We start from the raw sequence: 26498 nt of genomic DNA on the forward strand, positions 1-26498 counted from the left end.
AGTAAAAGAAAAGGATCCGATATTAGTTGTTCAGAGTTACCCAAGAACCATTCAAAAAATGTTTCAGGGTCAATCTTATCATGATCTTTAATTTCCTGAACCAAAGTAACGAGATAGGGTTTTAACTTTAATTTCTACAACACTAGTTGACGAGATCTTCACAAGATACCTGTTATAATAAATACCAGTCAACTTATTGAGTCGACATGCAACTTGGAAGAGACGTGACAGACAGTAGGCCCATTATTTATTTATGAGTATATCCTAACACCAAACCCCAAAACACTTTGAGTGCCACCTATACAGGAAGTAAAACGACTTTAATGGCCAATTTTTTTCTCATATAATTTCATTCAGTATCACAAAAAAAATGTATTAGTAATAACTGTCACTCATTTGAGTAAAAAAATACGTTTTTAGCGATTGTTTTTTTGTGTGGTGACGCATTGGCTTCACGCGGCCAGTAACAGTTAAAACCTTTTCCCATCACAATGATCCGCGGTTGATTAGCGCTCCGCGAAAATATGTTGGTATCTGATTGCCTCCCTTCATAGTCTTATGCTACCTTCTTGTGAAAAAAATTACAGTATATAAAGAGATTTAACAGATTCTGACAAAAAAAAACCAAATCAAGAGTTATTGTTCACCTCTGAGATGTGGAGTGAAGTGGTACAGAAAACTTGCTGTAGAAATGCTTCTTGGAATCAATGTAGTAAATGCGCTATACTTATACAATCAGCTTACAAATGGAAACATGCAAATCATCGCATTCAAAGAAGAATTAGTCGAAGAACTGACAGGAATCAACGTTAGTGCCGTTCCTCCTGCTCCGACACCAGCAGACCAACCTCACCGCCTTGTCGATGTTGGCAGACAAGGAAGAAGGCGATGTCATAAATGTTATGAAAAAAGTCAATGGCCGAAAGCAGGAAGATTGCCATGCGAAAAACTACTCAAACCAAATATAAATGTGTGGTGTGTGAAAAATACTTTTGTTTGGACTGTTTTTTTGGTATACATAAATATTTTGTCTGAAAAGTTAATTTTTTTTCAAGTTGAAATTTTATTATCTATATTTTATTTTCAAGCAGATTTTCTGCAGTTGCTTTTGTATAGTTTTTGTCAATAAAAATAACATCATATTATAATACTGATATTCTGCATTATTTCATTACATTTATCATACAGTAATAGCCATGTGACACTAGTGTGGACTCGCTATCAACAGGCCAATAACAGTTTCATGACATACTGGCCATGCTCTTTCACTTGCCATGTGTTTTAATAGGAACTATGAAACCAAAGTGGAGTTACACGGCCATATAACTGCCAATTCTTGGAAAGTGCAGGCCAAAGAAGAATGAAGAGGTCTTCGGAAGAAGAAGAGGGAGAAGAAGAAGGTGAAGAAGAAGGATGACCCACTACTCATCTCAACATCGCGGACTGGAGTCCGGAACAGAGCCCAGCAGAGATGCGACCTGAAGGGCAGCCATAGCAGAAGCGGACGAAGAGCTTCTACACCACCTCTCCTTTAAAACTTACAAGTAGAGTAAAACAAACCAGCAATTGCGACTCCTCCGGAGTAGGGGTCGCATTGCTCCCTCCTTATAGTTAGTGCCCCGTTGTGGCGTATTCCTGCTAGCCTATTAAGCGTTAGCACCGAAAGGACTTCAGTAGACGGTCTGAAGGGGAATTGCGTCGGGAGGACAGGCTTCAGAAGCCTAGCCTTCCGCGGTCGGCCCATAAAATGGGTTCGATAACGCTGGTTCAACAACGGATTGGAATGCAATTAAATCCGTCTTAAATTAACTAAATAATAATAACCAAAACTTGAGAAAATTAGACCCGTTATATAAAATAACCCTTTAAAAAAAAACAAGCCCGATTAGAATGATCCAGCAGCAAGGGACTCTGTCCAGGTTCTGCGATAAGTAGGGAGAAATAATCTCCCGTCAACTTTGCATTCCATTCCGGCCATATAACTAAACCTAACATGTGGTGACACATTCGACTCACGCGGCCATTAGATCTGAAACTCTGTGAATCCACGTTGGACTCAAAGTGTTAAGAACTAGCTGCAGTTAATAATTATTGGGGAATTGTTTTTTTCATATTTATGACTAATTGGCTATTGGTCAAACACTTAACAGGCAATAATCATCATACTACGTAGAATGCCTGAAGAAAGAATTCCTCAAAGATCTTGGACATGGATTTCAGCTTGACTTAGAAAGCGGGGAAAATTCAGAAACAAGTGGATTGCATAATATTATCTACGGAAAGAGGATCTTCTCAAAGATGTTTAAGTTATAAATAAATGAAAATTACTTCGAGGGAAGGACATGAGCTGTATTGTAAAACTGGATGATAATAATATCCTTTTAATAATAAAAGATAGAATTTTATAATATTAAAAGATCCTTTTAATAATAAAACATCTATCACTTTTGCATCTGATCATAACTGAAGTATTCTAAATATTATCAGATGCATAAATCATAATCTTTATTTATAATTTTACAGTAAATATTATTACTGCATTAATAGAAATAATTAAATATCAAAACTCTTATTTTTTACTGTACGAGTAAATTATAATTAAAGATCACGTCCTTAAGATGACTTGACGATCAAAAGAACATTTCTCAAATGGTGAATTCTGTTTTACAGTGTCATGTAAAATATCAATATCAAATATATGTGTATATTAAATATTTAAATTACCAACGGAAATGTACACAAACTCTTGCATAAAAATTATCATATATCTACTAACAGAAATAAAATAATATAATCGTTTCTTAAATGATATTAGGAAATAGACTACTTACTGTACAGTTGATTCCTATAAAATTGTTTTATAGGCTCATAAAATCCAAAACGTACTGAGGAGAAACATAACTGACGTTGAAGTCCAGCTGCTAGCCCATTATACAAGCTTCTGTAAGTAAATATAACTATCTAAATAAATTGAATGAATCCTGAAAAAAGTTAAACATTTACTACATTTTTATTACAGTTTACTACAAAATTTAAAAAAATTTGTTTTCCATACTTTTTCCCAAATCTTTATTCTTAAATAATAAAATTCCCAAATCTATTTTCCTGAATACGACAAAAAAAATTTCTAATTACAAAACGGCATATAAATATTTTATTAAATAAATCGTGACAAATTTCAGCAGAAATATATGAAATAATAAATGATGTCCACTTAAATCCAAAAAAAAAGATATATATATATTAAGTACCGTCTTTTCCCTTAGGTAAACTACTGATGTCCCCTCAGATGCACAGCTCATCAGCTGCCAGGCGAAACCGAAACATATTGGTTTAAATTAACATGGTTGGTGAGCACCCGGGTGCCAATCATGCGACCATGCGATTTTGCGACCCCTGTCAGCTCGTAAAATCATGTTACAGGCCAAAGCCACTGCACGTGCTGTCCAGTGTTTGATGCGGATTTGGTGGTCGTGACCACACTAACATCTTGACGACTTACCGAGCGTTCCTCGATACTCTGTTTCCAGATGCTCGGGAGGGTGAAGAAGAGGTCGGGCGTTAGGGCGGGGTCTATGTCCTTCGCTGGCGTACGGGCTGTGGATCCAGTTGATATAGAGCAAATGGTTTCTCGAATGGCACTGAAAAAGGTACCGGGGATTGACCAACTTGACCCGTATATATTCTACCATATGCTGCCTGTCATAAGAGAGCCGCTTGGCAGACTGTTCACAGGGTGCCTTAGCTGGGGCTGCTTCCCGACTTGTTGGAAAGTGGCATTGGTGAGGGTGCTCTTAAAACCAGGAAAGGATCCTACTGAGGTCGGCAGTTATCGACCCATCAACCTCTTGCCGGTAATCGGCAATTTGCTTGAAATTTGAGGCTGGTTGTGGAACGGCTCTGAGAAAGCATTGGGGTGAACTGTTTTCTAAATCGAGGCCAGTATGACTTGGGTGGAAAGCGTCGACTGTAAATATGTTTTGGCAATTTTTATAGACATAGAGCCAACATTTCCTTCCTTGTCCTGGAGTTCTGTCCTCTATGAAGTGGAACGCCACAATGTTCCTGTAGCCCTGCAGGCCGTGGTACGTGACTATTTGTCCAACCGTACGGCTCTGTTTAACGATCTGCACCTAGCTGTGGAAAAATCCGTTACCAGGGAAACCCGCAGGGTTCTCGGTCCCCTGCTGTGGAACCTGGTATTCGACGGATTTCCGGGATTGACATTTCCAGAAGGGGTCACGGCCCAGGCTTTCGCCGATGACTTTCTTCTTTTAGTTCGTGGTAATTCACAACCACAGCTAGAAGACCGGGCGCAGGCGGCCTTGTCAACCGCAGAGAGCTGGATGGACATTCAAAATTTAAAGATTTCTGTGCCCAAGACGAGGTTTAAGCTTCTCAAGGGGGCAGACAAATTATCGTTCAGTCGTAACCCCCATATTAAAAATAAAGGTAGTGATATCAGCCGAGTTAGAGTTCATAAGTATCTAGATGTTTTGTTTGATGAAAAGTATTGTTTAGCAACCACATTAGGCAAGTAGTGGCGAACGTCGTCTCAATGATACACAAACTTAGGAAGATTGCTCGGAAAGACTATGGGTTGTCGGGCCGTCAAATGTACAAGGTGTACCGAGGTGTTTTCAAAACCATGTCCTCATACGCGGTGCCCGTTTGGGCGCATAGGTTGTATATGAATGGAGCACTTGTTCAAAATTTAAGGTGTGCCCAGCGCAGAGCCTTAATTGTATGCAGTGGTGTTTTTAAAACAATCTCCTACGAGGCTACCACCTTATTGGAAAAGGCTCTCCAAATCGATTTAGCGGTGAAAGTTCAGGCAGTCATGTGAAGATTGCGAAGAGGCCGGGAGGCCTAGATATTTGGGATGCGGTTTCGAGCCGGACCAGTACCGAAGCGGAACGGTGATCACAATGCACCGGATCTAAATTTCGTTCAAGTGCCCATCTCTCGCCTGCGAAAGAGGCTGCAGAGCCTCGCGATGGAAGCAGGGCAGCTGGAATGTGACACCACGACTAAGGGAAAATCCTTGTATAAGTTTATACAGGATCTGGCGGGATGGTATGCCTCGAGCTAGTTTTTAAGGGCAATGGGTGCCCGGGTGCTCACCAACCATGTTAATTTAAACCAATATCTGTTTCAATTTCGCCTGGCAGCTGATGATCTGTGCATCTGACGGGAGGTCCAGTCAAATGAACACCTGATGGTTGACTGCCCTGCTGTTGGGGGGGCCAGAGACCGGACCACCCTGAAACTTAGTGGTCAAAGAGAAAATTGGCCACTCACACGAGACAAGTCAATGAGGCAAGAGCCGCATTGTCGAATCATGTGGGAGTTCCTTGATTCAGTTGCTTTGTTCAACGACATCAGTAGTTTACCTAAGGGAAAAGACTCCTACCACACTGCTGTGTGAAGCTAACCTGAAGAAATGTATGGCTGATCACCAGCCAATTAAGGCTCCAAGCACATTAATATGATGGACAAGTAGTTGCTGGCATTCAGCAACCTAGGCGTGGCAGAAAATTGCTGTCTAGACAAAGTAAATTTTAATTTATGGATGTCAGACATATTTTTAGTAGTTGACGAGGTGCGCCTACTCATTTTAGTAAATATATGACAAGTGAGCAGTTGGGACATGTAAGCCGGTGGTGTATGAAACTGCACTTATTCTACTCACGCTGTTAGGTAAGCTCTAGGAGCTGTTTAGGACACTGATCGCTAAACTGTTTCGAGGCTCAGTAGCTGTTTGTGGCACAGACATTTGATCTTATGCTTTAGGGTGACAGGATGGGATGATGGTAGGAGAAACCAAAATCAGAACTAATGTTGACTGTTTCTATAATAACCTTACAGATGTTTACAACTGTTTTGGTCCTACTCCTGCTCACAGAATTTGGAACCTCAATGAGATAGGACTATCAACATCAACGTAATTGTTGATTGTTGCCATTAACGCTATATAAAATCGTACTCCTCCAATGCTGGTTTTCCCACGAGTTTACTTTAAAGACATAATGATAATTGGTGCACCTCCAGGGACAATCGGTTCTGCTACTCAGTTAGGATGGTCAAATGACAAAATGTTTTTAAGATTCCTGAATCATTTCATTGCCCATTTTAAGCGCTCAAAGGAAGAGTGTATCATTCTGTTGCTTGACAACCACAAAACTTTTGTCAATAGAAGCCCTTGACCGAGATTCTAATGCTGGAATTTTTGTGGTTACATTTCCTCCCCATTGTTTTCATAAGCTCCAGCTCTTTGCTCTGACAGTGTTCGGACCTCTAAAAACATTTTATAACTGATGGTTATAAAAACATTTTATAATCAGCTGGCTTGATGATTGGCATTTGAACAATCCAGTAAAAACTTTCAATATGTATTTAGTTGCAGATGTTGTTGGGACAGTTTTTCCACATGCTTTATCAACCAAAAATATTTTTAGTGGTTTCAAAACCATTGGGATATTTCCCCTAAATCAAGATCTGTTTCCTGATGATTTCTTGTATTCTTTAGTAACTGATCGTCCAATACCAGGGAATGGAATTAGTCTTCCAACTAGTAGACCTAATTCAGTAATTCACACCTCATACGTGTTATTTTTTATAAACTTTTTTATAAACTGTTATTTTTTACTCAAACTTAGGACTTCTGAACTGTCAGAGATATTGAACTTTTTGTGGACAATATACTATGTTTTCAGAGTTAAATAAAGTCATTCCTATATAATCAAATATCATTACTGAATTAAAATACTTCCCATAAAGATTATTTATTCAGGATTACTTATACTTTCTGAATAATTAAGGTTAATAGGAAGGTTAATTTTAAAGAAAGGATTTAATATATGGAAATATCTGTGAAAGAAATAAGCAGTAATGATAAGTATAGATGATGAAAAAAACCAATCTTGATTCAGAAAGAGAAAAGGTTGTAACCATCAGGTAACACGTTTAAAATTAACTTACGGGTGTTTAAAATAGTCATAAATAAATATGTTATTAACACACTGATAATGTTGAGTAATTAATTGGAATTATTGTTCAAAATATCCTATGTTCCGTCTCATCTTTCATTTTTCCTTCTTCCTCAACTTTTATATTCTAATTTTTTCATATGAATTTTGTTTCAACATTTCTCTTCTTCTAAATGTTGTATTGGCAGTTCAAGCCTTATGGATTCAGTCTGATTCTAGGCTTCTTAATGTTAAATTTGTAAATGAATGTCTTATCTTTGATTTCCATTTAACACTTGATTGCAATATGAAACCTCCTCTCCATTATTTCAAACTATAAGTTGGTTGCTAACCAACACAACCATGACCAATGCCTTATAACTGTCATCTCTTTCATTAAAACCTTCCATTTCAGCTTGTTTAATCAGATTTTTTCAAAATGGATTTCTTTATTGCTGTATAATTCTGATCAGTTGAATAATATTTCAGTTATTTACTTTTGTTACAGTGATTTTCTTTCTTTTTACTTTATTTTTTGTCTGTTAGAACTTATTCTTTTGAAAATGTGGCAGAAACTTCCAGTCAAAGACCCCTGATTATGAATATTTATAATTGATTCTTCAACCGCAGCTGATCACATCACTTTTATCAAAATATCACTGCTTTGTTAAAAGTAAAATAGAAAAGAAGTTTACTAAAGAAGTAAACAGAAAAATGATATATTCATCATAGCTGAAGAAACCATTAAATAAGTCCTAACTTTGATGATTTTTTGAGTTGTTATAACCATTATTAAAAGTCTTAGAAAGTGTCATCTGTCATTAGTTCCAAACAGAGTGGACACGCTAGTTATTCATTGTTTTAGACTGATACACTGGCTGGTTCATCTGATTAAGATCTTATTTTAGTAAATCAAACAGAAGTCAAAAAGGGCTATATCACAAAAGACATTTTTAATTGCTATTCAGATTATTTTAAATTATATTTCAGTTAACTTTCCTACATCATTGGCTACTCTTTTTAAGTTTATTATTTTTATTATTATTGATAGTAATTAACCAAATAAAAGAAATACATTGCTTAACAGTAAATAACTGGTTGTGTTAGGTACAAGTTTGTTCATTATACCTGAATCCTTCATTGGCAGCTATAATTCTAATTGTTCCAAATAGACCACGATAAACAGGTGAGCCATTGCCAACTTTCTGCTTTTCACCTTGCACCTAAAATATTATACCTTTTAAAAGATTATACCTTTTATTAGGTTAAATTACTTTTGTTTTAAATTTGTAACTTTATGTTTCCCTTCTACTGAGTACATTATTATTTCATGAAAAATGAGCTAAATTAATTTGTTGCTTTACTCTTGTGTTCTAGTGTTTTTCTTTTCTTTCTTTTTTTTACAGCTGTGACATATGCAAAATAAGCAGGTGTAAAAGGTCAGAATTACTTCTTCTAAGAGTAATGGTGTATTTTATTTAGTCATTCATTGTGATGGAAAGCATGAATATGTTTGTTGTAACACTGATATCATCTGGATTTTATTGGATATGACAATGTTCAGTATTTTGTTTGACTAGATTAAGGCATCAAGAAACCATTTCACTCTTCATTTCCCTAAGAAGGTTGAATTGTAACACCAGTGAAGGGAAGTACTAATTTCTTAAATACGAGTCTTATGTCAATTTGCTTACTGGCATTTAATTACTGCATTTAACAGATACATATATTAGGCGCAGGGAAATTGAAAAGTTAGTTTTCTATTGATTCAAAAAGAAAATATTATTTTAATTTTATATTTCTCTCTTTTACCAAACATTTTGAGATTATTTCTTCATGTTCATTATAAACATCAAGTTCATATCTGTAAGTCATATCATTTTATTTTCTGCCACTAAGTTACACAAGTGTAAAGATTGCACAATTTAAATTACTTTTCATCTTACTGAAATTTTCATTTGCTGGTTAAAAAGAAAAAAATATAAATTATAACTGTTATGCATGCAGTACATATACAAATACCTGCAACCTAAACAGGCTATATGACAATCATGCTGACCAAAGTCACAACTGTATTAATGGCTAACTGGCTTAGCTGTGGTATTTGAGTATCTCATAGTACATGTGAACATAAAAAATTGATATTTAAAAAAAATAATAATAAAACCTTCTTTAAATCCTTTTAAAATTCAATATAGTTTAGGGAAAGGTTAAGAAATAAAGAAAAAGCTGATGATAGGCTACCTGTCACAGCCACTTATTAGCTGGTTTAGTTTAACACCTATCATATTAAATATTTTCTTAAATAATTAGAGAGATTTTCTTTAAATAGAAAAGTAAAAGAAAAACTAAACAAAGATAATATTTTTAATGTATGACATCAGTTTCTGTGTAGTGAAAACGACTTAATTCAATTGTTATTGACTTCCAGTTATAGACATGGAGAATATATATTTCAACAAATGAGTGGCTAGATTCATTTTCATCATTGTATATCTATCAGTTTCATAGATATTGCAGAAATAGTGCATAAAAATAATAATTTATTTAACATGTAAATTAAAATAAAAAAGGATAATTTAGAAAGAATAACAAATACTCAGTAACAAATCTCTGCCAAAAAGTGATTTTATCCCCAGATTTTAATCGAATCTATTTAAGTCATGAAATCTTTTTATAAATATATCGTCATAAATTTGGGAAAAAACTTTTCTCTTCTAAATTTATTAAAAAAGATATACATTTAACTTTTTTTTTTAAATCGATCCTTTCAAGACCCATATCACCTCTGCACTAATAATTCAAATATTTGATTCAACATGATCCACCAAACTACAGAAAATAAAATAAAATAACACACCTTATTTTTTCATATGATTCCTACAAAAGTAATTTCACAGTAACCTCATAGTAAACATCTTCAGTTGTAGATACTTTTTTGTAAAGTACTTAGTTTACATAAAAATTAAAAGTTAAAATATTAGAATTATTAAAAAATTAAGTTTTTTAAGCAAGGCAATGTTAATATATAATACTACACTGGTTAACATGATTTTTGTCTCACGAGTACCAATAGGAGTACTTAATGCTGTTTTTTATGCTATTTTCAAATATGTTATCAGAATTTCTCCATCACCCACAGTTGTTTTGTTATTTTAATTTTTTTGTCCATTTGTCCATTGTCAAGTAAAAGCTCCTAGAGCATTGTAAATATGATGGAACCAAATGAGCTAACTCAAAGGGCAGCATTGCTACTGTTGTACAGGTTCAGACGTGTATAGACAAGTACAAATGTGATCTGGTGTAGCACACAATCATCAGAACAATGCCAGTTGTGAGATAGTAGTGAACCAGTAAACACATCACTGTGAGTGATGTGTGTGTGTGTCTGAATTAATATGTATTACATATTTACAACTTTATTTCTTTTAATTAGTCATTAGTTACAAAATGTCTAGAGTTTGTTTAAATCATCCTAAAAATTTTTGTTATATATGAGTATGTGGTTAAGTGACGCTCAAGTCCCAAAGGTGAAACCTTACTCCAGTAGTAAAAAAGTGTATGAACTTTATTCTGAGTGTAAAGTCAGGGAACAAACAGGGACCTGGGACCCACATATCTGTTCTTTATTGTTTTCTAGGCTTCTTACTACATGGAAAAATGGCACCCGCCATTTGCTATCCCTATGATTTGGAGGGAACCCAAAGATAACTGTTCTATTATTTGTGTTTAACAAACATTGAAGGAGATACGTCAAAATCAAAACATACAGTGGTGTACCCTAACTTGCAATCTGCAATGAGACCAGTTCCACACTGCAAAGAATTGCCCATACCAAAGCCTCCAGAACATGTGATATTAGATGAAGAGAGCCAGAGTCTGATGGAAGGAAGGAATAAAGAAAAAGAAACAGATTCTGGTGATACAACTTTTGAACAAAGCAGTTCATCTGAACCTCATTTACTCAAGAAAATCTTAACAATCTCATACGAGATTTAAAGTTATCCAAAAATAGTCTGAGATGCTTGCTTCCAGCTAAGAGGATGGAATCTTCTTCAAAAGAATACAAAGATATGTACTTATCGTAATCATCATTTGAATTTAAAGACTACTTTACTGAAGAAAATGACTTAGTTTCTTGTAATGGCATTTCTTCTCTTATGGAAACACTTTGGAATGAACATAATCCAACTGAATGGCGCTTGTTCATCGATTCCTCTAAAGTTAGTTTAAAAACTGTGCTTCTGCATAATGCCAATAAATTCCCATTAGTACCTGTGGCTCACTCTGCTAGTATGAAAAAAACATATGAAAACTTTAAATTTTTATTGGAAAAGCTTCAATATTAAGTGTATGAATGAAATATTTGTGGTGATTTGAAGTTAATTGCACTTATTCTTGGTCTGCAGCTTGGTTACGCAAAGTACTGTTGTTTTTTGTGTGAATGGGATAGTAGGGACAGAAAAAGCTGTTTCATTAAAAGAGAATGGCCTAAACACGAATCACTAATTCCTGAACAGAAAAATGTGAAACATGACCCATTGTATAATCCTAAACATGTGTATCTACCTCCGTTACATATCAAACTAGGATTAATGAAGAATTTTGTCAAGGCCATGGACAACACTCCTGGTTTCACGTACTAAAAACAGAAGTTTCCTACAATCACAAATCCACAATGCACAAATACGATCACTAATGCACAATGGAAATTTTGAGGAACTGTTGAATCCACCAGAGAAAGAAGCTTGGCAAGCATTCAAAAATGTTACTCAGAGTTTTTTTGGAAAATTGAAAGGCAGAAAATTACCGGGTTATTGTCAATGATCTTATAACATCTTATAAAAATTTGGGTTGTAATATGTCCTTAAAAGTACACTTCCTGTATTTGCATCTAGATTTCTTCCTGAAAAATCTTGGCACAGTGAGCGATGAGCATGGGGAACACTTTCATCAGAAGATTTCAGCTATGGGAAAGAGGTATCAAGGCAAATGGAATCTTAATATTCTGGTTGATTATTGTTGGACCAACAAGAGGGATGCTCCACAGGCAAAATATAACAGAAAATCATCATTTCTTACTTTCTAGGTGGGTGTAATGTTTGATTATTGTGTAGTTAAGAATGCAGAAAGTATAAATGTTTAAGGTTATAAATCTCTGTCTTTCGGAAACCTTGTGTGATTGGGAAAAACCGATATCACATTTGAATTCAGGAGAAAAACACTATCAGAATCACATATTTTTCTTCCTGAGAGTAAAAAATTTTTTTCTTGTTCCCCAGTGTTATTAGTGACACCCTTGGGCTTGTCTTTTAGAGCAAAATTTTTCAAAGGAAGTTTTAATATTAGAAATAGACACTATGAATTCTTTTTCTATATTAAGCTGAGAATATTAAGTGTATGAATGAAATATTTGTGGTGATTTGAAGTTAATTACATTTATTCTTGGTCTGCAGTTTGGTTACACAAAGTACTGTTGATTTTTGTGTATTTACACAAAAATCAACTTTGGGACATAAAAAGCCATTTCATTAGAAAAGAATGGCCTTAACATGAGTTATTCATTCCTGAACAGAAAAATGTGAAACATGACCCATTGTATAATCCTAAAAATGTGTATCTACCTCTGTTACATATCAAACTAGGATTAATGAAGAATTTTGTCAAGGCCATGGATAACACTCCTGGTTTCATATAATAAAAACAGAAGTTTCCTAAAATTAGTGATGCAAAATTAAGAAAGGAATATTTGTGGGTCCACAAATATGATCACTAATGCATGATGTTAAGTTTGAGGAACTATTGAATCCACTGGAGAAAGCAGCTTGGCAAGCATTCAAAAATTTTACTCATAGTTTTTTGGAAAATTGAAAAGCAGAAAATCACTGTGATATTGTCAATGATCGTTAAAAATACACTTCCTGTACTCGCACCTAGATTTCTACCTGGAAAATCTTGGCGCATTGGCATAGTGAGCAATGAGCACAGGGAACATTTTCATCAGGAGATTTCAGCTTTGGAAAAGAGATATCAAGGCAAATGGAACCCTAATATGTTGGCTGATTATATTTGGGCCATCAAGAGGGATGCTCCACAGGCAAAATACAACAGAAAATCTTCATTTCTTACTTTCTAGGTGAGTCAAAAGAATGAATATTGTATAGTTAAGAATGCCGAAAGTATTAAAATATTTAAGATTTTAAATGCCTGTCTCTCGGAAACCTTGCATGATGGGGTAAAACCGATATATTTCTTCAATTTGAGATCATTAGAATTAATCTATGTAGAATATAAATTTATAAAATGTTAAAATCACAACTGGACTCTCTCTCTTTTTCTATTTTCTGTTTTTTTGGAGCCACCAAAAGAGTATGATTTGTATAATGTGAATGAAGTGTAGTCTTGTACAGTCTTAGATCGACCACTCCTGATGATTGTGGTTAATTAAAACCCAACCACCAAAGAATACTGGTATCCACGATCTAGCATTCATATCCATATAAAAGTAACAACAACTGGACTGCAACCTTCTTAAATAACAGACATGACTAACTTTATACTATGACGACCATTTGTTGTGATTTTAACATTTTATAAATTTACATTTTACATACTTTAATTGTAATGATCTCAAATTGAAGAAAACTTTTCCTGAGGATGGTCGCATGACCAAAAGTGCCAGAAAAGGAAATGCAGGCAAATTGTTAGTAAAGATGAATTTTATTTTATTTATTGTAAATATTAAAAAATTATTAAAATTAAAATTACATATAAAATAATATGACGTCAATTAAAAATAAAATAAAGTAAAAAAATAAAAACACACTGCATGTGTATGGCCAACCATTACTACAGTACTTAACTACACAATATTATAATAATTAATAATTGAATACTATAGTATTGACTGGCCATATACATCTAGTATGTTTTTACTTTATTTTAAATTGATGTCATATATTTTATATGTAATTTTGATTTTTATGTTTAATATGTAATTTTATAAAAAATATCTACAACTGAAGATGTGGGTTACCACGAAAATACTTTTGTAGGAATCATATGAAAAATAAGGTGAGTGTCATTTTATTTTCTGTACTTTGGTGGATTCACATTGAATCATACAAATATCCACAGAAATGAAAGCACTTATCCTTCAATTAATCGAAACCCTCAACTGTTGTATTAAATTCGAAGAAAGAGTTACATTAAATGTTTCCTGAAATGAATTAGAAAACAAGAAAATGCTCATTATCTATGATCGAATTTGAAGATAAAATTATGTTTTGCAAAGATGTCTACAAAAACCTTTTGTTAAGTTTCTATTATTATTTCTTCATTGCATTCTTTTCATTTATTTATTTAATTTATTGATTGTTTCTTAAATAAAATTTCCTCAGCGACTACTGACGATGATTGCTTACCGATCTAAATGACCATCTAGTTTTAAAAATTAAACAAAAATTCTGTAACAATTATTGAACATTTTCTTGTTTTTCATTGTATTTCATTATTTCAGTTACAATTTTAGTTTATTGTTAAAATATTTCAATCGATAAGATTTTGAAATGCACCGCCAGTAAGATCTGCCTCAATACAACAGTTGATTGGCTGAAATATGATTGTAAAATGATAAAATGTTTTACAGTCTAGCCTCTAAAGTGAAATTTTGGGTAAACTTTCACATAAATTCCAAACTGACTTTATTTTCCATACAAGTATTAGTAGAGTCTGAGCTTTAACTAATGGAAAGGATTATAGTGTCTCTATACTATTACGGAGGAGTGTGTTTGAATCAGAAATAATTTATGAGACCTGTCTTGGTAATAATAGCAACTTGCCCATCTCCTTCACATTGCAACTACTCAAAGTTTGGATTCAGCAGCAGTAACATTGCATCTCTGCAAATAGAAATTTGGATGATTTCCATGGTGTATTTTATTCTTTTATTCTTTATTAATTTTTAATATTCCTAAATCTGTATTAATATCAAAAATAGAATGTTTATTAGCTATCTGCTGTATTAGATAAACACAGTTTTTCTTTTTTGTAATTTCTATAATGCTCAAGAAATCTAGTTTTAAAGGATCTATTTGTTTTTCCTATATAAATGCCACACAGATTGTTTTTCCATTTCAAAAGAAAATAAAAATTTTAATATTCCTTTTACATCCTGTTAAAAAAACAATAGCGACATAGTCAGAAGACTAGTTTGTGAAAACAAAACGTCGATAAAAGATTTGTCAAAGGTTAAAAAAATCATAAATAAACAATATGACAAGGGTGTAAAGGACTCTTGCCACTTAAAAACACTTAAAACATTTCTAACGAAATATTGTCAAAAAAGTAAAACAAAATTAAAACATTAAATCACAAAACTAAGTCAAATCATATTAGAACTAATTTCTATCAACTAGGTTCCCCCTTACGCCATCTTTTCTTCTTTCATTTCTCCATTTTCCTGAAGGCCTCAATGTTGAACTCCAGTTTGTCTGAGAACTCTGAAATGGATTTTTCTGACCTCCACAGTAAATCATGGAAGATCTTCTATTGCCAGTATCAGATGATGCCAGCACTGATTGTCTGGTCAGCAGAGTATCAGAATCAAGATTCGACACACTCTATGCTAAAGTTTGAGGGGCAACTGAAGTACCTGCCTTCTTGTTTAAAGACCTCCATGCCTTTGTAGGCTCCACCATTGGATGTTCAAAGTCCTGTTTTTCTAATATTTTTAATTTTTGGCTTTGTTGTTGCCTGAATGGGTATTTTCTCTATTTTTACTTTAACTTGCTCTGTTTTAGCTTCAGGCTTCTTCTCTTTTCTACCCTCATTTTCGCTGTTCTTGCAACTGGTTGATAGCTCATTGCTAGGTTGTACAGAACTCTTAGATTTGAAAGCATTGGCTTTCTTCTGCAACAATTTGAAACTGTGTTCTCTTGATGGTTGATTCTTCAATTTTTCATTGATGAATCATTTAACCCTGCATGCTAAAACTGGTGCCAGTTCAGAAACTACATCCTGTGGTTTAATGGCAGCTGCCAGAGCTGCAGCAACCTGTACATATGACGAGTCTGCCAAGTACAATTTTCATGGCTTCAAAATAGCTGATTTTCTGGGTAGTCTTGATTTCTTGTACAGCTACTTCTTGTTTGTCTATCAGACAATTTCTAGATCTTGCAGAGTGGTGCCCATGACAATTGACACATACATGTGGACCCCTGCATGGGTTACCAGGGTGTAATGGGTCACCACATATACAGATTTGCTTCTCAAACATGCCGCTGTTTGTCCAAATCGCTGACATCCAAAGCAGCACAAAGGAGTTGGGATAAAGTCTAACCTGTGGAATCCAGCTTTAATCTTCTCTGGATCCTTTTGCTTGTTGAATGTTAACACATGCGACGCAAAAGATAGAATTTTTCCATTGCATATTTAGTCAACGACACACAACAGCTCCTTGCTTATGAAGTTCCTCTATGACTTCCCCTTCTGTACAGTTTAACCAAATCTCTGTACAACACTATACCCTTAGAGGAATTCAGTGTTCTATGTAGTATAACCTCAATGTCCAAGACTTTGATCTTCTTGGCTTTACAATTGTATATTGTTGGCAGTTTCAACAATACACAATAAAAACTTCCTTGTTTCTCTTACAGATCCACCAGCAGCAAAAAATCTCCTTTTTTTTGTTTGATCACCAAATATTTTGGAATCATTCCAGTACTGTTTGGATGAAACTTTGTTCGATCAGTCCTCTCTATCTTTATGACTTCTACACTGTTCCTTCGGTTAGCTTCCGAAGCTAAAGACTCTCCAAGATGAGGGTTTTTATCTGGACTCTCTGCCATGGAAATTGTGGAAGTTGAAATATTCATAACAATTTTTTTGTCAGTCAATGTGTCCCAAGATGCGAGCGGAGAGACGGTTGGGCATGCCCCGGATCATTGACCCTGCCTGGGTGCCAGGGAACAGGTACTGCCTGATCCAAGATACCGACATCCCAGGGCTCATACGTAGCAATAAGGGCCCGACCCTTTCCCATGAGACAATCCCTGCCAAGGGCCGAAGTTACTGACCCCCACTGGGCCACTGCCTGCACAAGACTTCGGCAGAGCAAGCTCACAGCAGCACATCCTGAACCCGGCTCCACAACCGGGAAAAGAGATAGGCACTCTCCAACCGTACTCCGCCCAGCGTCAGCAAAACAGATCGCGGTCATGCCTTCCGCCACCGTTGGAAACAGCGAAGTCGAGAAGCACAACCGCAACCACCTCGGAACACCAATCTCGTACTCCACAGGGGAGCTCCTGAGAATAATCTCGTTCACCAACATAAGTAAAGGTACCGAAGTTCCATATCATTGCCCGGCCCAGGCAGATACGTAGACGTTATTGCACTGGCGTGGAGTTGGGATATGTCCGGGGCATTATTATTATTATATATATATTTTTTTTGGTTTTTGTGGGCATCACTTCTACGGTCATTAGCATCGTCACATTCTTTAGAATTGATTTTAAATTACCATAAAGTTCATCAGTTATAAAAGTTTAAGGAGCACTTACATTTTATTTAAAAACACAAAAATAACAAAACGCGAAATATTTAAACACACTTATAACTAGAGACCGGATTATATACAATATAAAAAGCTTGAAATATGCATGAAAAATTCTTACAATATGCGACTTTGAATAATAAAAAAAATTGTAATTTTTAGTTCTTTTATTTCAAAATCAGCATATTATTAGTAAATAAAAGACATCGATAAATTCGATAATTAACAATTATTTAACATTTTGTTACTTTTGTAATCGTAAATAATCAGGTACTGTTTCAAATATTCGGTAGTAAGATTGTGTCTTACATAATTCAAAATATTTTTATAACTGGAATCCTTAAAGTTTACACGGGAATACCTCTGGCAATGAGGAGTTCATTTGGCGGATTTTATTCATTAACTGAATAGATTCAGTCAACGCCAAACCTTGAGTTTCAAGTTTTTAATACTGGAAGGTATGTGGGAAAAATGAGTGCTAATCACAGCTATATTTTTTTCAATACTAGAATCATTAAATGCTTCCTTGGGCTGACAAACTGCCATAGCCTCTGCGCTATTGAAGTCGTTTACTATACCTTTGATGGACTTGAAATGTTCATTGTATAACAGTACAGCTTCAGTCCATGTTCCCCATCGAGTTACTACTAGTTCGGGAGATACAGGCACATTTGGCAGTTTTTCTTTATATGCCTTATTGCGAGCAGGCCCCTTAAGAAACACTTTATTTTTTTATGAAATCACTTTATTTACATTCCCAAACGTGGATCGTATTTCTTCAGCGAGTCGATGTACTCCGTGAGCAAAGCACGTCACATGAATCAAATTGGGATAAAATACTTGGAGGGCTTTGGCTACCTTGATCATATAGGGAGCAGCATCTGAGAGCAATATAAACACTCTTCATCTGCTAAAGATTCAGGAAATATTTTTTTAATACCCTCATTCACAAATCTGGCGATCGTAGAATGATTTGTCTTTTCAAGGTCTTTACAGGCTACCAAACAGGTAGAACAAGGCTCTAATTTTAATGCACCGACAAATAAATTCGCAATGTAACGGCCACAACTGTCGGTAGTTTCGTCAGCTGAAATCCAACTAATGCTATCCTTGAGTTCATTGCGTACTTCTTCCAGAACATGTAGGTAAATTGTCGGCATGTAATTTTTACGCAATGTTCATTCATCTGGTATATTTTGGTTCAGGCAAAATTTTCGTAGAAAATATTTGAAGTTAGGACTTGTAAGTTTATAAAGAGAACTTTTACTTGTAAGCAATGCTTCACATAATTCCACACTCAAGTGGTTTTTTTTGTTTACCTTTGGAAGTGAAATCACTGCTACTTGCCGCTGTTATAAGTTGTCGTGGGCCTTTCATCTACAATCCTGGGATATGAAGACTTGTCTTGACATGCTGGTCTATTTGAAAGTTTCTTGGGTACTAAATATTTTTCACGCAAACTCAACAACATAAAACATTTCCGTCGTATGTAAATGTTCCAGGATAGTCAGCTATCCACGAAGAGACCCTTTTTTCGGGAGGCATGATACACATTAAACTTTACACAAATGAAAAACTAAACTGATGGAATGAGCGCGTCAACAACAATATGCGTAATTTAATTGCCTAGTGGGAGGAGTGCTGCAGTAGGTGTACGTGACGCAGAAAACTATCGTCCTTCCTTGTCTTGCGTGAGTGTGTTTTACTTAGCCTCATAATAATATTGTCCTACCCAAACAATGCATGAAATTATTATATTTAAACACAGATTATTCTGTCATTGGTAACAGGTCAACTGTTGCAGATTTCAGTATCATTAACATTCCACTATTCTGTAAGGGTCTTACACCCTACTAGGTTAGACCCAGATGGTGTTAGGTTAAAGTTTTCTACGTTTTCAATCAAAGGAGGAGACTGGAAAACAATAGTTAGCTCAGTCAGTGATATTTTTCTATGCAGTAGTCAGTGGTAAATTAATATTCACAGAGCTGTATTTTGTCACAAGATTTTCTTTAGACATTAAGTACTATGTACACAATTTATGGGGATTTTTTAACAGAATTTTCACTGTACGAAAATATTAACAATTCTAAATTTTCCAGTAAATTTTTTAATTACACACCTAGGACAAAAAATTATCAGGGACTATTAGTATGCACTTAAGACTCCTAATTGTCTAATTTAAATAGGAAGTAGGAAATAAAGTGGGATAACTGATGGTAACAGATAAATATCAGTGGAAAGTGATTAAAAGTAATCTTAGTAACAATAATAAGAGCTTTTTTCTATTTTTTTGCTAAGGTTTGTACCACAAATATTATGCTTACTCTTTTTTATAAAGAGTATCAACATTCAGAGTTCAAAAAGTAGCACACAGGTAAATTTTAAACTGAATGAAGTAAAAAACTGAGATTTTATGAAAGTTTACTGATGTAATAAAGCATTGGGTAATGTTTTATTTAATACCACATTAAGTAAGGTAAAACAAAGAAAAATATAGTTTACTTGAAGCTTTATAAATGACGTTCAGCTAAATGTCAGAAATGTCCAATGAATCCTACTTTAATTTTTTTCAGTTAGCATTTCATTTCCTCATCCCTTCCTTCACTTATATATAAGGTGTCTGTAATACAGACATACTACAGATATGGCACAGATCATGTTGATATTAATAATAGTATATCATCAATAAAGAAAAAAAATATCATTAACAAAATCATACATATCATTTCCGACATTCACTCGAGTAACCAAATTTCCTTACAGTATTTAATTTTAATGGTTGAAGGAACTATCCAAAAGTTTCCAAATTTGAATGAGCAAACTGGTTGCATTACAGCTATCTGGTACTAGATAGTAGAAGTTGCAGCACTTCTTTATAATCAATCAGGCAAATAGTGTTGAGTTATATGGAGTTGTCCATCATAGTTTTGTAACACGGTTTTGCAATTATACAATGAAGGAAAAATGAATGAAATTCAGCAACAGTTTTGCATCAAATTCTGTTTAAAATTTGGCATTGGATATTTGGTGAGCGTACATTATGCCAAACTAAAGTACAATTTGTATAAGCATTTTAAAAACAGACCAGTCAGTTGATGATGACAAGATTCTGGTTGTCTTTCTACCAAAAACAAGCTTCAAATGTAGCTAAAGTGCGTTAATAGCAGCATCCTACATGAACAAAACAAAGCAATTAATGACATTGAGGCACTTAAGACCTGAAATAATCATGGGAGATTTTAGGTAAATTTTGTTCTGCAAACTCAAATTGCGGTGTTATTCTGTGAAATTTGATCTGAGACTGCTCAGAATCAAATAAAAATTGTATTGTATTCAATCCTGCACTTAGTTGAAAGAACTACCTGAAACTAACTTAAATTTCATCATTTCCAGTATCATTTCTTGTGATAAATTATGAATTTGCGGCTATGACCCTGAAATGAAGCAACAGCCATATCAGTAAAAATTTTGTTACATCATCATGACCAAAAAAACCAAGGAAAGTTGAAAGCAACATCTAGTCGGTCAGTGTGATTTGCTTTTTTGACAGCTGGCATATTCCACAAAATCTTTTTGCATCAGGTCAAATTGTGACTGGAAATTTTTTGCCATGATGTTCTGAGATGGCTCAGATGAGCCATGCAATGCCTACACCATGACAATGCACCTCTCCAAGGTTTATCATCTCATATGACAAACAGCTTTCTGTTTCAGAAAATTAAATAATTAAAGCTTAAGACGTAATGTATTGAGACCACTGTGGAGATACAGACAAATCCAGAGGTGGATTTGACGTGTGGGCACCTCATGACTTTCTTGTACGCCTATTAAATTACATATACACATTTCTGTTTTAAATGAAAAGTACATAAAATTAATTTCATTAATGCGAGTAACTCTGATACTTTTTCATTTTTTTTTTATTGTTATTGAATTGTTTATCATAAAATGTGTTTTACAATCAGATGTTAATAATTATTAATAAATCAATATATTTAAATTAAAAAACCAGTTAAAAAAGATAGTTAAAGAAAAAAAGGAGATGAAATCTGATTCGAACTAATGTGCCTTCCCCCTTCTAAGATCCAAATATTTCATTAATTAAAATTTTATTTGGCTATAACTCTGGAACCAATGAAAATAAGTACCACTTATGATATATCCCTTAAAAGCTCTCAATGAGGGCTTATTACTACAGTTCAGAAAAAGTCCAAAATCCAAATCTTTTTGGATATTGGACTTAAGTAAAAATGATTAACAGGAGATTTCAAAATCTTGGAAAAATGGTAGGATCACACCTTCAACATAGAAGAGATTATTTTGAGGGGGATGAGGTCCAATAATGTAATTTTCTATAAGCTGATTTCAAAAGGATTTGAATACACCTCCTATTACTTCCTGTTGAGTTCTTACATGACACACTGTTTACAAATGGACTTAACATTTCTTTGGCATTACTTAAATTTTTACCTTAAAGTTATTAGCACTTTATTTTATTTATCAACTATCAAAATTTTTTTCTAGCTGCTACCAAAATATATTTTCTAGTCTTTGTATTCCCATCATAATCTCCTAGGCCAATATTTTCTGATCACTAGATACATAAATGTAAATTTTACCAAAGCATGTTCAAGTTTTTTCTGAATCATGATTTATTTTATAAATGCTTTGAAATAAGTTTATAAATCAAAAATTTATCTCAAATTAAAGTTTCAGTATTGTTTCATTACAATGCATTTTAATAAAAACATTTTATTTTTTACCTGTAGTCTAACTTTTGCTACATCAAATGGAAATGTAACAAAGTCAGCAAAACATGCTCCTGAAGCATATAATCCCAACATTAAAAAAAAAGGAATTTCTTTTTCATTAGCCATTTTTGAATACCAGATCAACTGCAAAAAAGAATATATATGTATTTAAATTTGTTACTAAAAACAATATGCTTTATCCCACATGGTGATCATTATACTTAAACCTAGTAGTAGAAAGTTTGGACTTCATGTAATTTCATCAATTTTACTGTTTATTTTGATAGATTACCATTTAGTTTCATAAATTAAGTAAGTATCTGTTCTATATTTATCTAATCAGACAAATAATGCTTCATAATCAGACAAAGTAATGTATCATAAAAGTTTACTGTCATAAAACCTTTTTGCATACCCTTTCTTCATTTGAGACTACAGAAATATTCCTTCAGGGACACCAAGATTGCAGAATACCCACCTGGTAAAATCTATTATCATGATTAACTGAGAACCAGACTAGTTGTAAACAATGTTGAGAATAAAAAATATGAGAATAAAAAATATCCATCTACTTAAAAAAATTAAATCCAAATCTATAATGCAATAAGTAACAACCAATACTGACCATAGTTAAAACTTCAGACCCATAACCAAAAGTTCTTATTTACTGTATAATGATAGATAACTTTCCTTGGAACAAACACAAAGTTATACATTCACAATGTAAAAAAAATTTGAATACATTTCTCAAAGAAAAATATTTAGTTTTAGTGATCTGAAGATAATTAGTGAGAGTGAGATATATTAGTGAGAGTAGTGTATTATACAGTTTAGCTGATAATCTAAAAAAAATTAGTAGTTTTCATTTTAATGAAGAAAACTTGCATAAATATATAAAAAGGAAATATGAAATTGAATAGTTGCTTTATTAAAGATCTAAAATTAATACCTCATCCTTTGACATTTATTCAGTAGTAATTAGTTGTAAACTGATTTCAGAAGAATGTAGACAATTACTAGAAAGAGGTGTTTGATGGAAGTAAATTTGGCAATATTTGAATGCGGCCAAAGTTTTTGTAAATATGTTATTATTAGGTCCTTGTAATATTAAGAAATTTGTCAGTTGTTTAGGTTAGTTGAACAGTAAAATGTTTTTATTCCATTTTTTAGAGAAGACATTTTAGATACCATTAAGAGGTGGTTTAAAATTTTAAGAACTGTTATGTACTCTTAAAAAAAAGAGTAATTGAAGATAACTCAGTAAAAGATATCTGTAGATCATTTTCAGCTATAATTTTTAAATATAATTTACTTATTTTATCAATTCAGTAATTATATACTGAAATCTATATATATTACAAACTTCATATTCATTATTAGTTTCTCTTGCATGAATTCATATAATGAATTATTTAACAAATTTTAAAAATTGAGATGTGACAACACATCTGTAAAAAGATAAAACATTACTCATGTTGTAGATGTGTGCTATTAGATTAGCACATATGTATCTAATAACCCACAGTGGCTGGGAAGGTGTAAAAATCATTTATAAGGTTAAAAAATAAAACTGTACCTTCCCTTTGTACTTAAAATTCTTTTAATCTATTTAAAAGAAAACAGTAGGAGCTTGGGAATCAAACTCATTGCATGCACTGATTACCATTGTTGCAACCAAGAATCCCCCTAAAATGTCAGCATTCGGTTTCTGTAATAAATTATAAAATGAATAAAATTTATTATGCACCTTAAAGCAGATAAGAACAGATTAAAAAATGTCTTTGTATTTCTTTTTATTCAGTGAATGGGCTTTATAAGATAACATATATAAATGACAATTCTATTAGTATAATCATTTAACATTAATTACATGTATGTGTTATATATAAGTAAATAATAAAATATGATTAAATTTTGTTAAAGTTCATCAAATAAAATGTAACAACTTTATAATGATCTAGATGTTTGTCCAAATCTATGATTAATAAAAATTATTATTATTACAAATCTTTTGTAAAGCATAAACAGAGCTTCTAATCTGAAGCAAATTAGAAATAATTTGTCCACCTAACATTCCCTAGACTTATGTGGAATTGCTAGTCTTTCATTCGGTGCCTTCCCTAGTGGTAGGCTGGGATATGCTCACACCAGATGTGGTGCTTACCACAGAAATAAAATATTCAGAGTGAACCAAAACTAGTAGCTGTTTCCTTACAAACATTCAGTGTAAGATCAACAAAGGCTAAGGCAAGGAAAACCCTGATCATCTGATCTTTTAGATAGGGGGGTTGGGCATGAGGCTAACATCCTCACTTTGTAAAGGATATTGTTATGAAAGCAGACTAAAGGCAAGGACCTTACATGGGCTCTAGGCACAAGAAATGTACAAATAAATATTCCCTACTCCTTAATAATAACAATAATAAGTAAATTAGATGAGCTATTCTGTATCCTTACTCACATAACCAGGAGAATAAATCCATAAAGGAAAAAATTAACTCCAAAAATTTTAAGAGAGCATATCTAATACAGTAACTTTTACAAAAATTTCATTTCTAAAAAAATACCAAAAACAACTAAGTTTTTGTTACTTTGAAAATCCTAAATATTATAAATATTTTATCATCTTAAGTGTAAAAAATTAATCCACTAGTTGCTATGATATTTTTACATTGTCATAATTTTTTAATAAAATTATTCATCATTGATTTATGAAAAAAATATTCAATATTTTAAAATATTTAAGAGCAAATTCAAAGATTAAATTATTTATTTCTAAGTATAATCATGATTCTAAAAGGCCAGGCTTAAAACTAAATGAATTTTAAATTGAGATTTAAAATTTTCTGACCCACAAATATAACCTCATAAGATATGAATAGAAACCTAATAGGGTATTCTGGGAAAAATTATACATGGATGAGGAATTAGACGCTGCAGAGTTAGTTTGTAATTCAATTAAAAACAGTAAAGATGTAAAAAAAGCTTATTAAAATTTCTTATTTCATCAAATTGTGGTATAATAATTTATTAATTTTCTTATAAACAGAAAATATATGTTCATAATAAAGAAAAAAAATTATATCTGAGTTTTCTCATTTAATTTATATTTTGTATATTTCTTGTGCAAAAAATTATACAAAATAAAATAACAAAAAGTCAACCTTCTTGCGAAGAACTGTGCAAGGATTTTTTTTAAATTGTTGAGGATGACAATGCATAGGTTTTATAGTTTTGAAAGTAACTCAAAAACCATCTTTCCTGAAAATGTTGACAACTTTGTATGATTGTTGGCTAATGTATGCTGTGTGAACCCAATTGTTACCCAGTTTTATACTAGAGGTAAAGAGAACAGTACATGTTTTTGAGCTCGAATAGAAAAGTGAATTTTGATGGGTTTTGTATCTTTTTGTAAAGTCTTTTTTTTTATAACAGGTCGTTCAGAAAAGGATATTAACTTTTGTGGTGTGACTTGTTTTGGGAAAGTATTACTTTATTTTATATTTTTTAACAATTTTTTTTTATTAAAATGGAATTATTAATTCATGAAAAAGTTTATTTTAAATTGCTGAGATTTATTCCAATTTACTGAACTTTGGATTCTAGATTACTGATTTACTTTAATTTCAATTGTATAAAGACTAATTGATTTAATTAAATTATTTATGTTGTATGCTGGTATGACACAGATGATACGAAATTTAATGTTTTGATAATACGAGGTCCGACAATAAAGTAATGAGACTGATTTTTCTTTGCAAGATGTGGCAACCCTGCAGCTTGCGTATGCACACCATCTTTGACCTTGGTCTATAAGCTATTTCTAGTCCAAGCGGCACATTGATGCAACTGCTCAGTCGTGAGTTGTGCTATAATAAGTGAACACGTGTTTGTGTCTCGCGTCACAGAAATGAAACCGCAAAATATTGCGCAACGGTATGCCATTTCTTTTTGCGTTAAATTGGGTGAAAACGCGACGACAACTTATGGTAAGCTTCAGAAGGCTTTTGGAGAGGAGGTTATGTCAAGAGCTCAAGTTTTTCGGTGGCATAAAATTTTAATGAAGGCAGAACGAATGTTGAAGATGAAGACCGCAGTGGACGACCATCAACCCACGGACAGAAGTCAACTTGACCATGGTGCGTGAAATCGTACGATCTGATCGAAGATTATCCGTGAAAATGATTGCAGAAGAGCTCAACATCAATCGAGAAACGGTTC

At 33.3% G+C, this 26498-nt stretch overlaps 1 protein-coding gene across 1 annotated transcript in view; it reads right to left on the reverse strand.

Moving 5' to 3' along the window:
- LOC142321226 (dicarboxylate carrier UCP2-like) overlaps nucleotides 1-22370 on the reverse strand; it is a 46232-nt gene extending 23862 nt beyond the window's left edge. The window contains exons 1-3 of the mRNA XM_075359220.1: nucleotides 22290-22370; nucleotides 8097-8191; nucleotides 2832-2941 (exon numbers count right to left, since the gene is read on the reverse strand). Coding sequence (XP_075215335.1) covers nucleotides 2832-2941; nucleotides 8097-8191; nucleotides 22290-22370 — 286 coding nt within the window. The remainder of the gene's footprint in view (nucleotides 1-2831; nucleotides 2942-8096; nucleotides 8192-22289) is intronic.
- Between the last annotated feature and the right edge of the window lie 4128 nt (nucleotides 22371-26498).

This window comes from Lycorma delicatula, chromosome 3, assembly GCF_047948215.1.
Source record: "Lycorma delicatula isolate Av1 chromosome 3, ASM4794821v1, whole genome shotgun sequence".
In the NCBI taxonomy this organism is placed as follows: domain Eukaryota; kingdom Metazoa; phylum Arthropoda; class Insecta; order Hemiptera; family Fulgoridae; genus Lycorma; species Lycorma delicatula.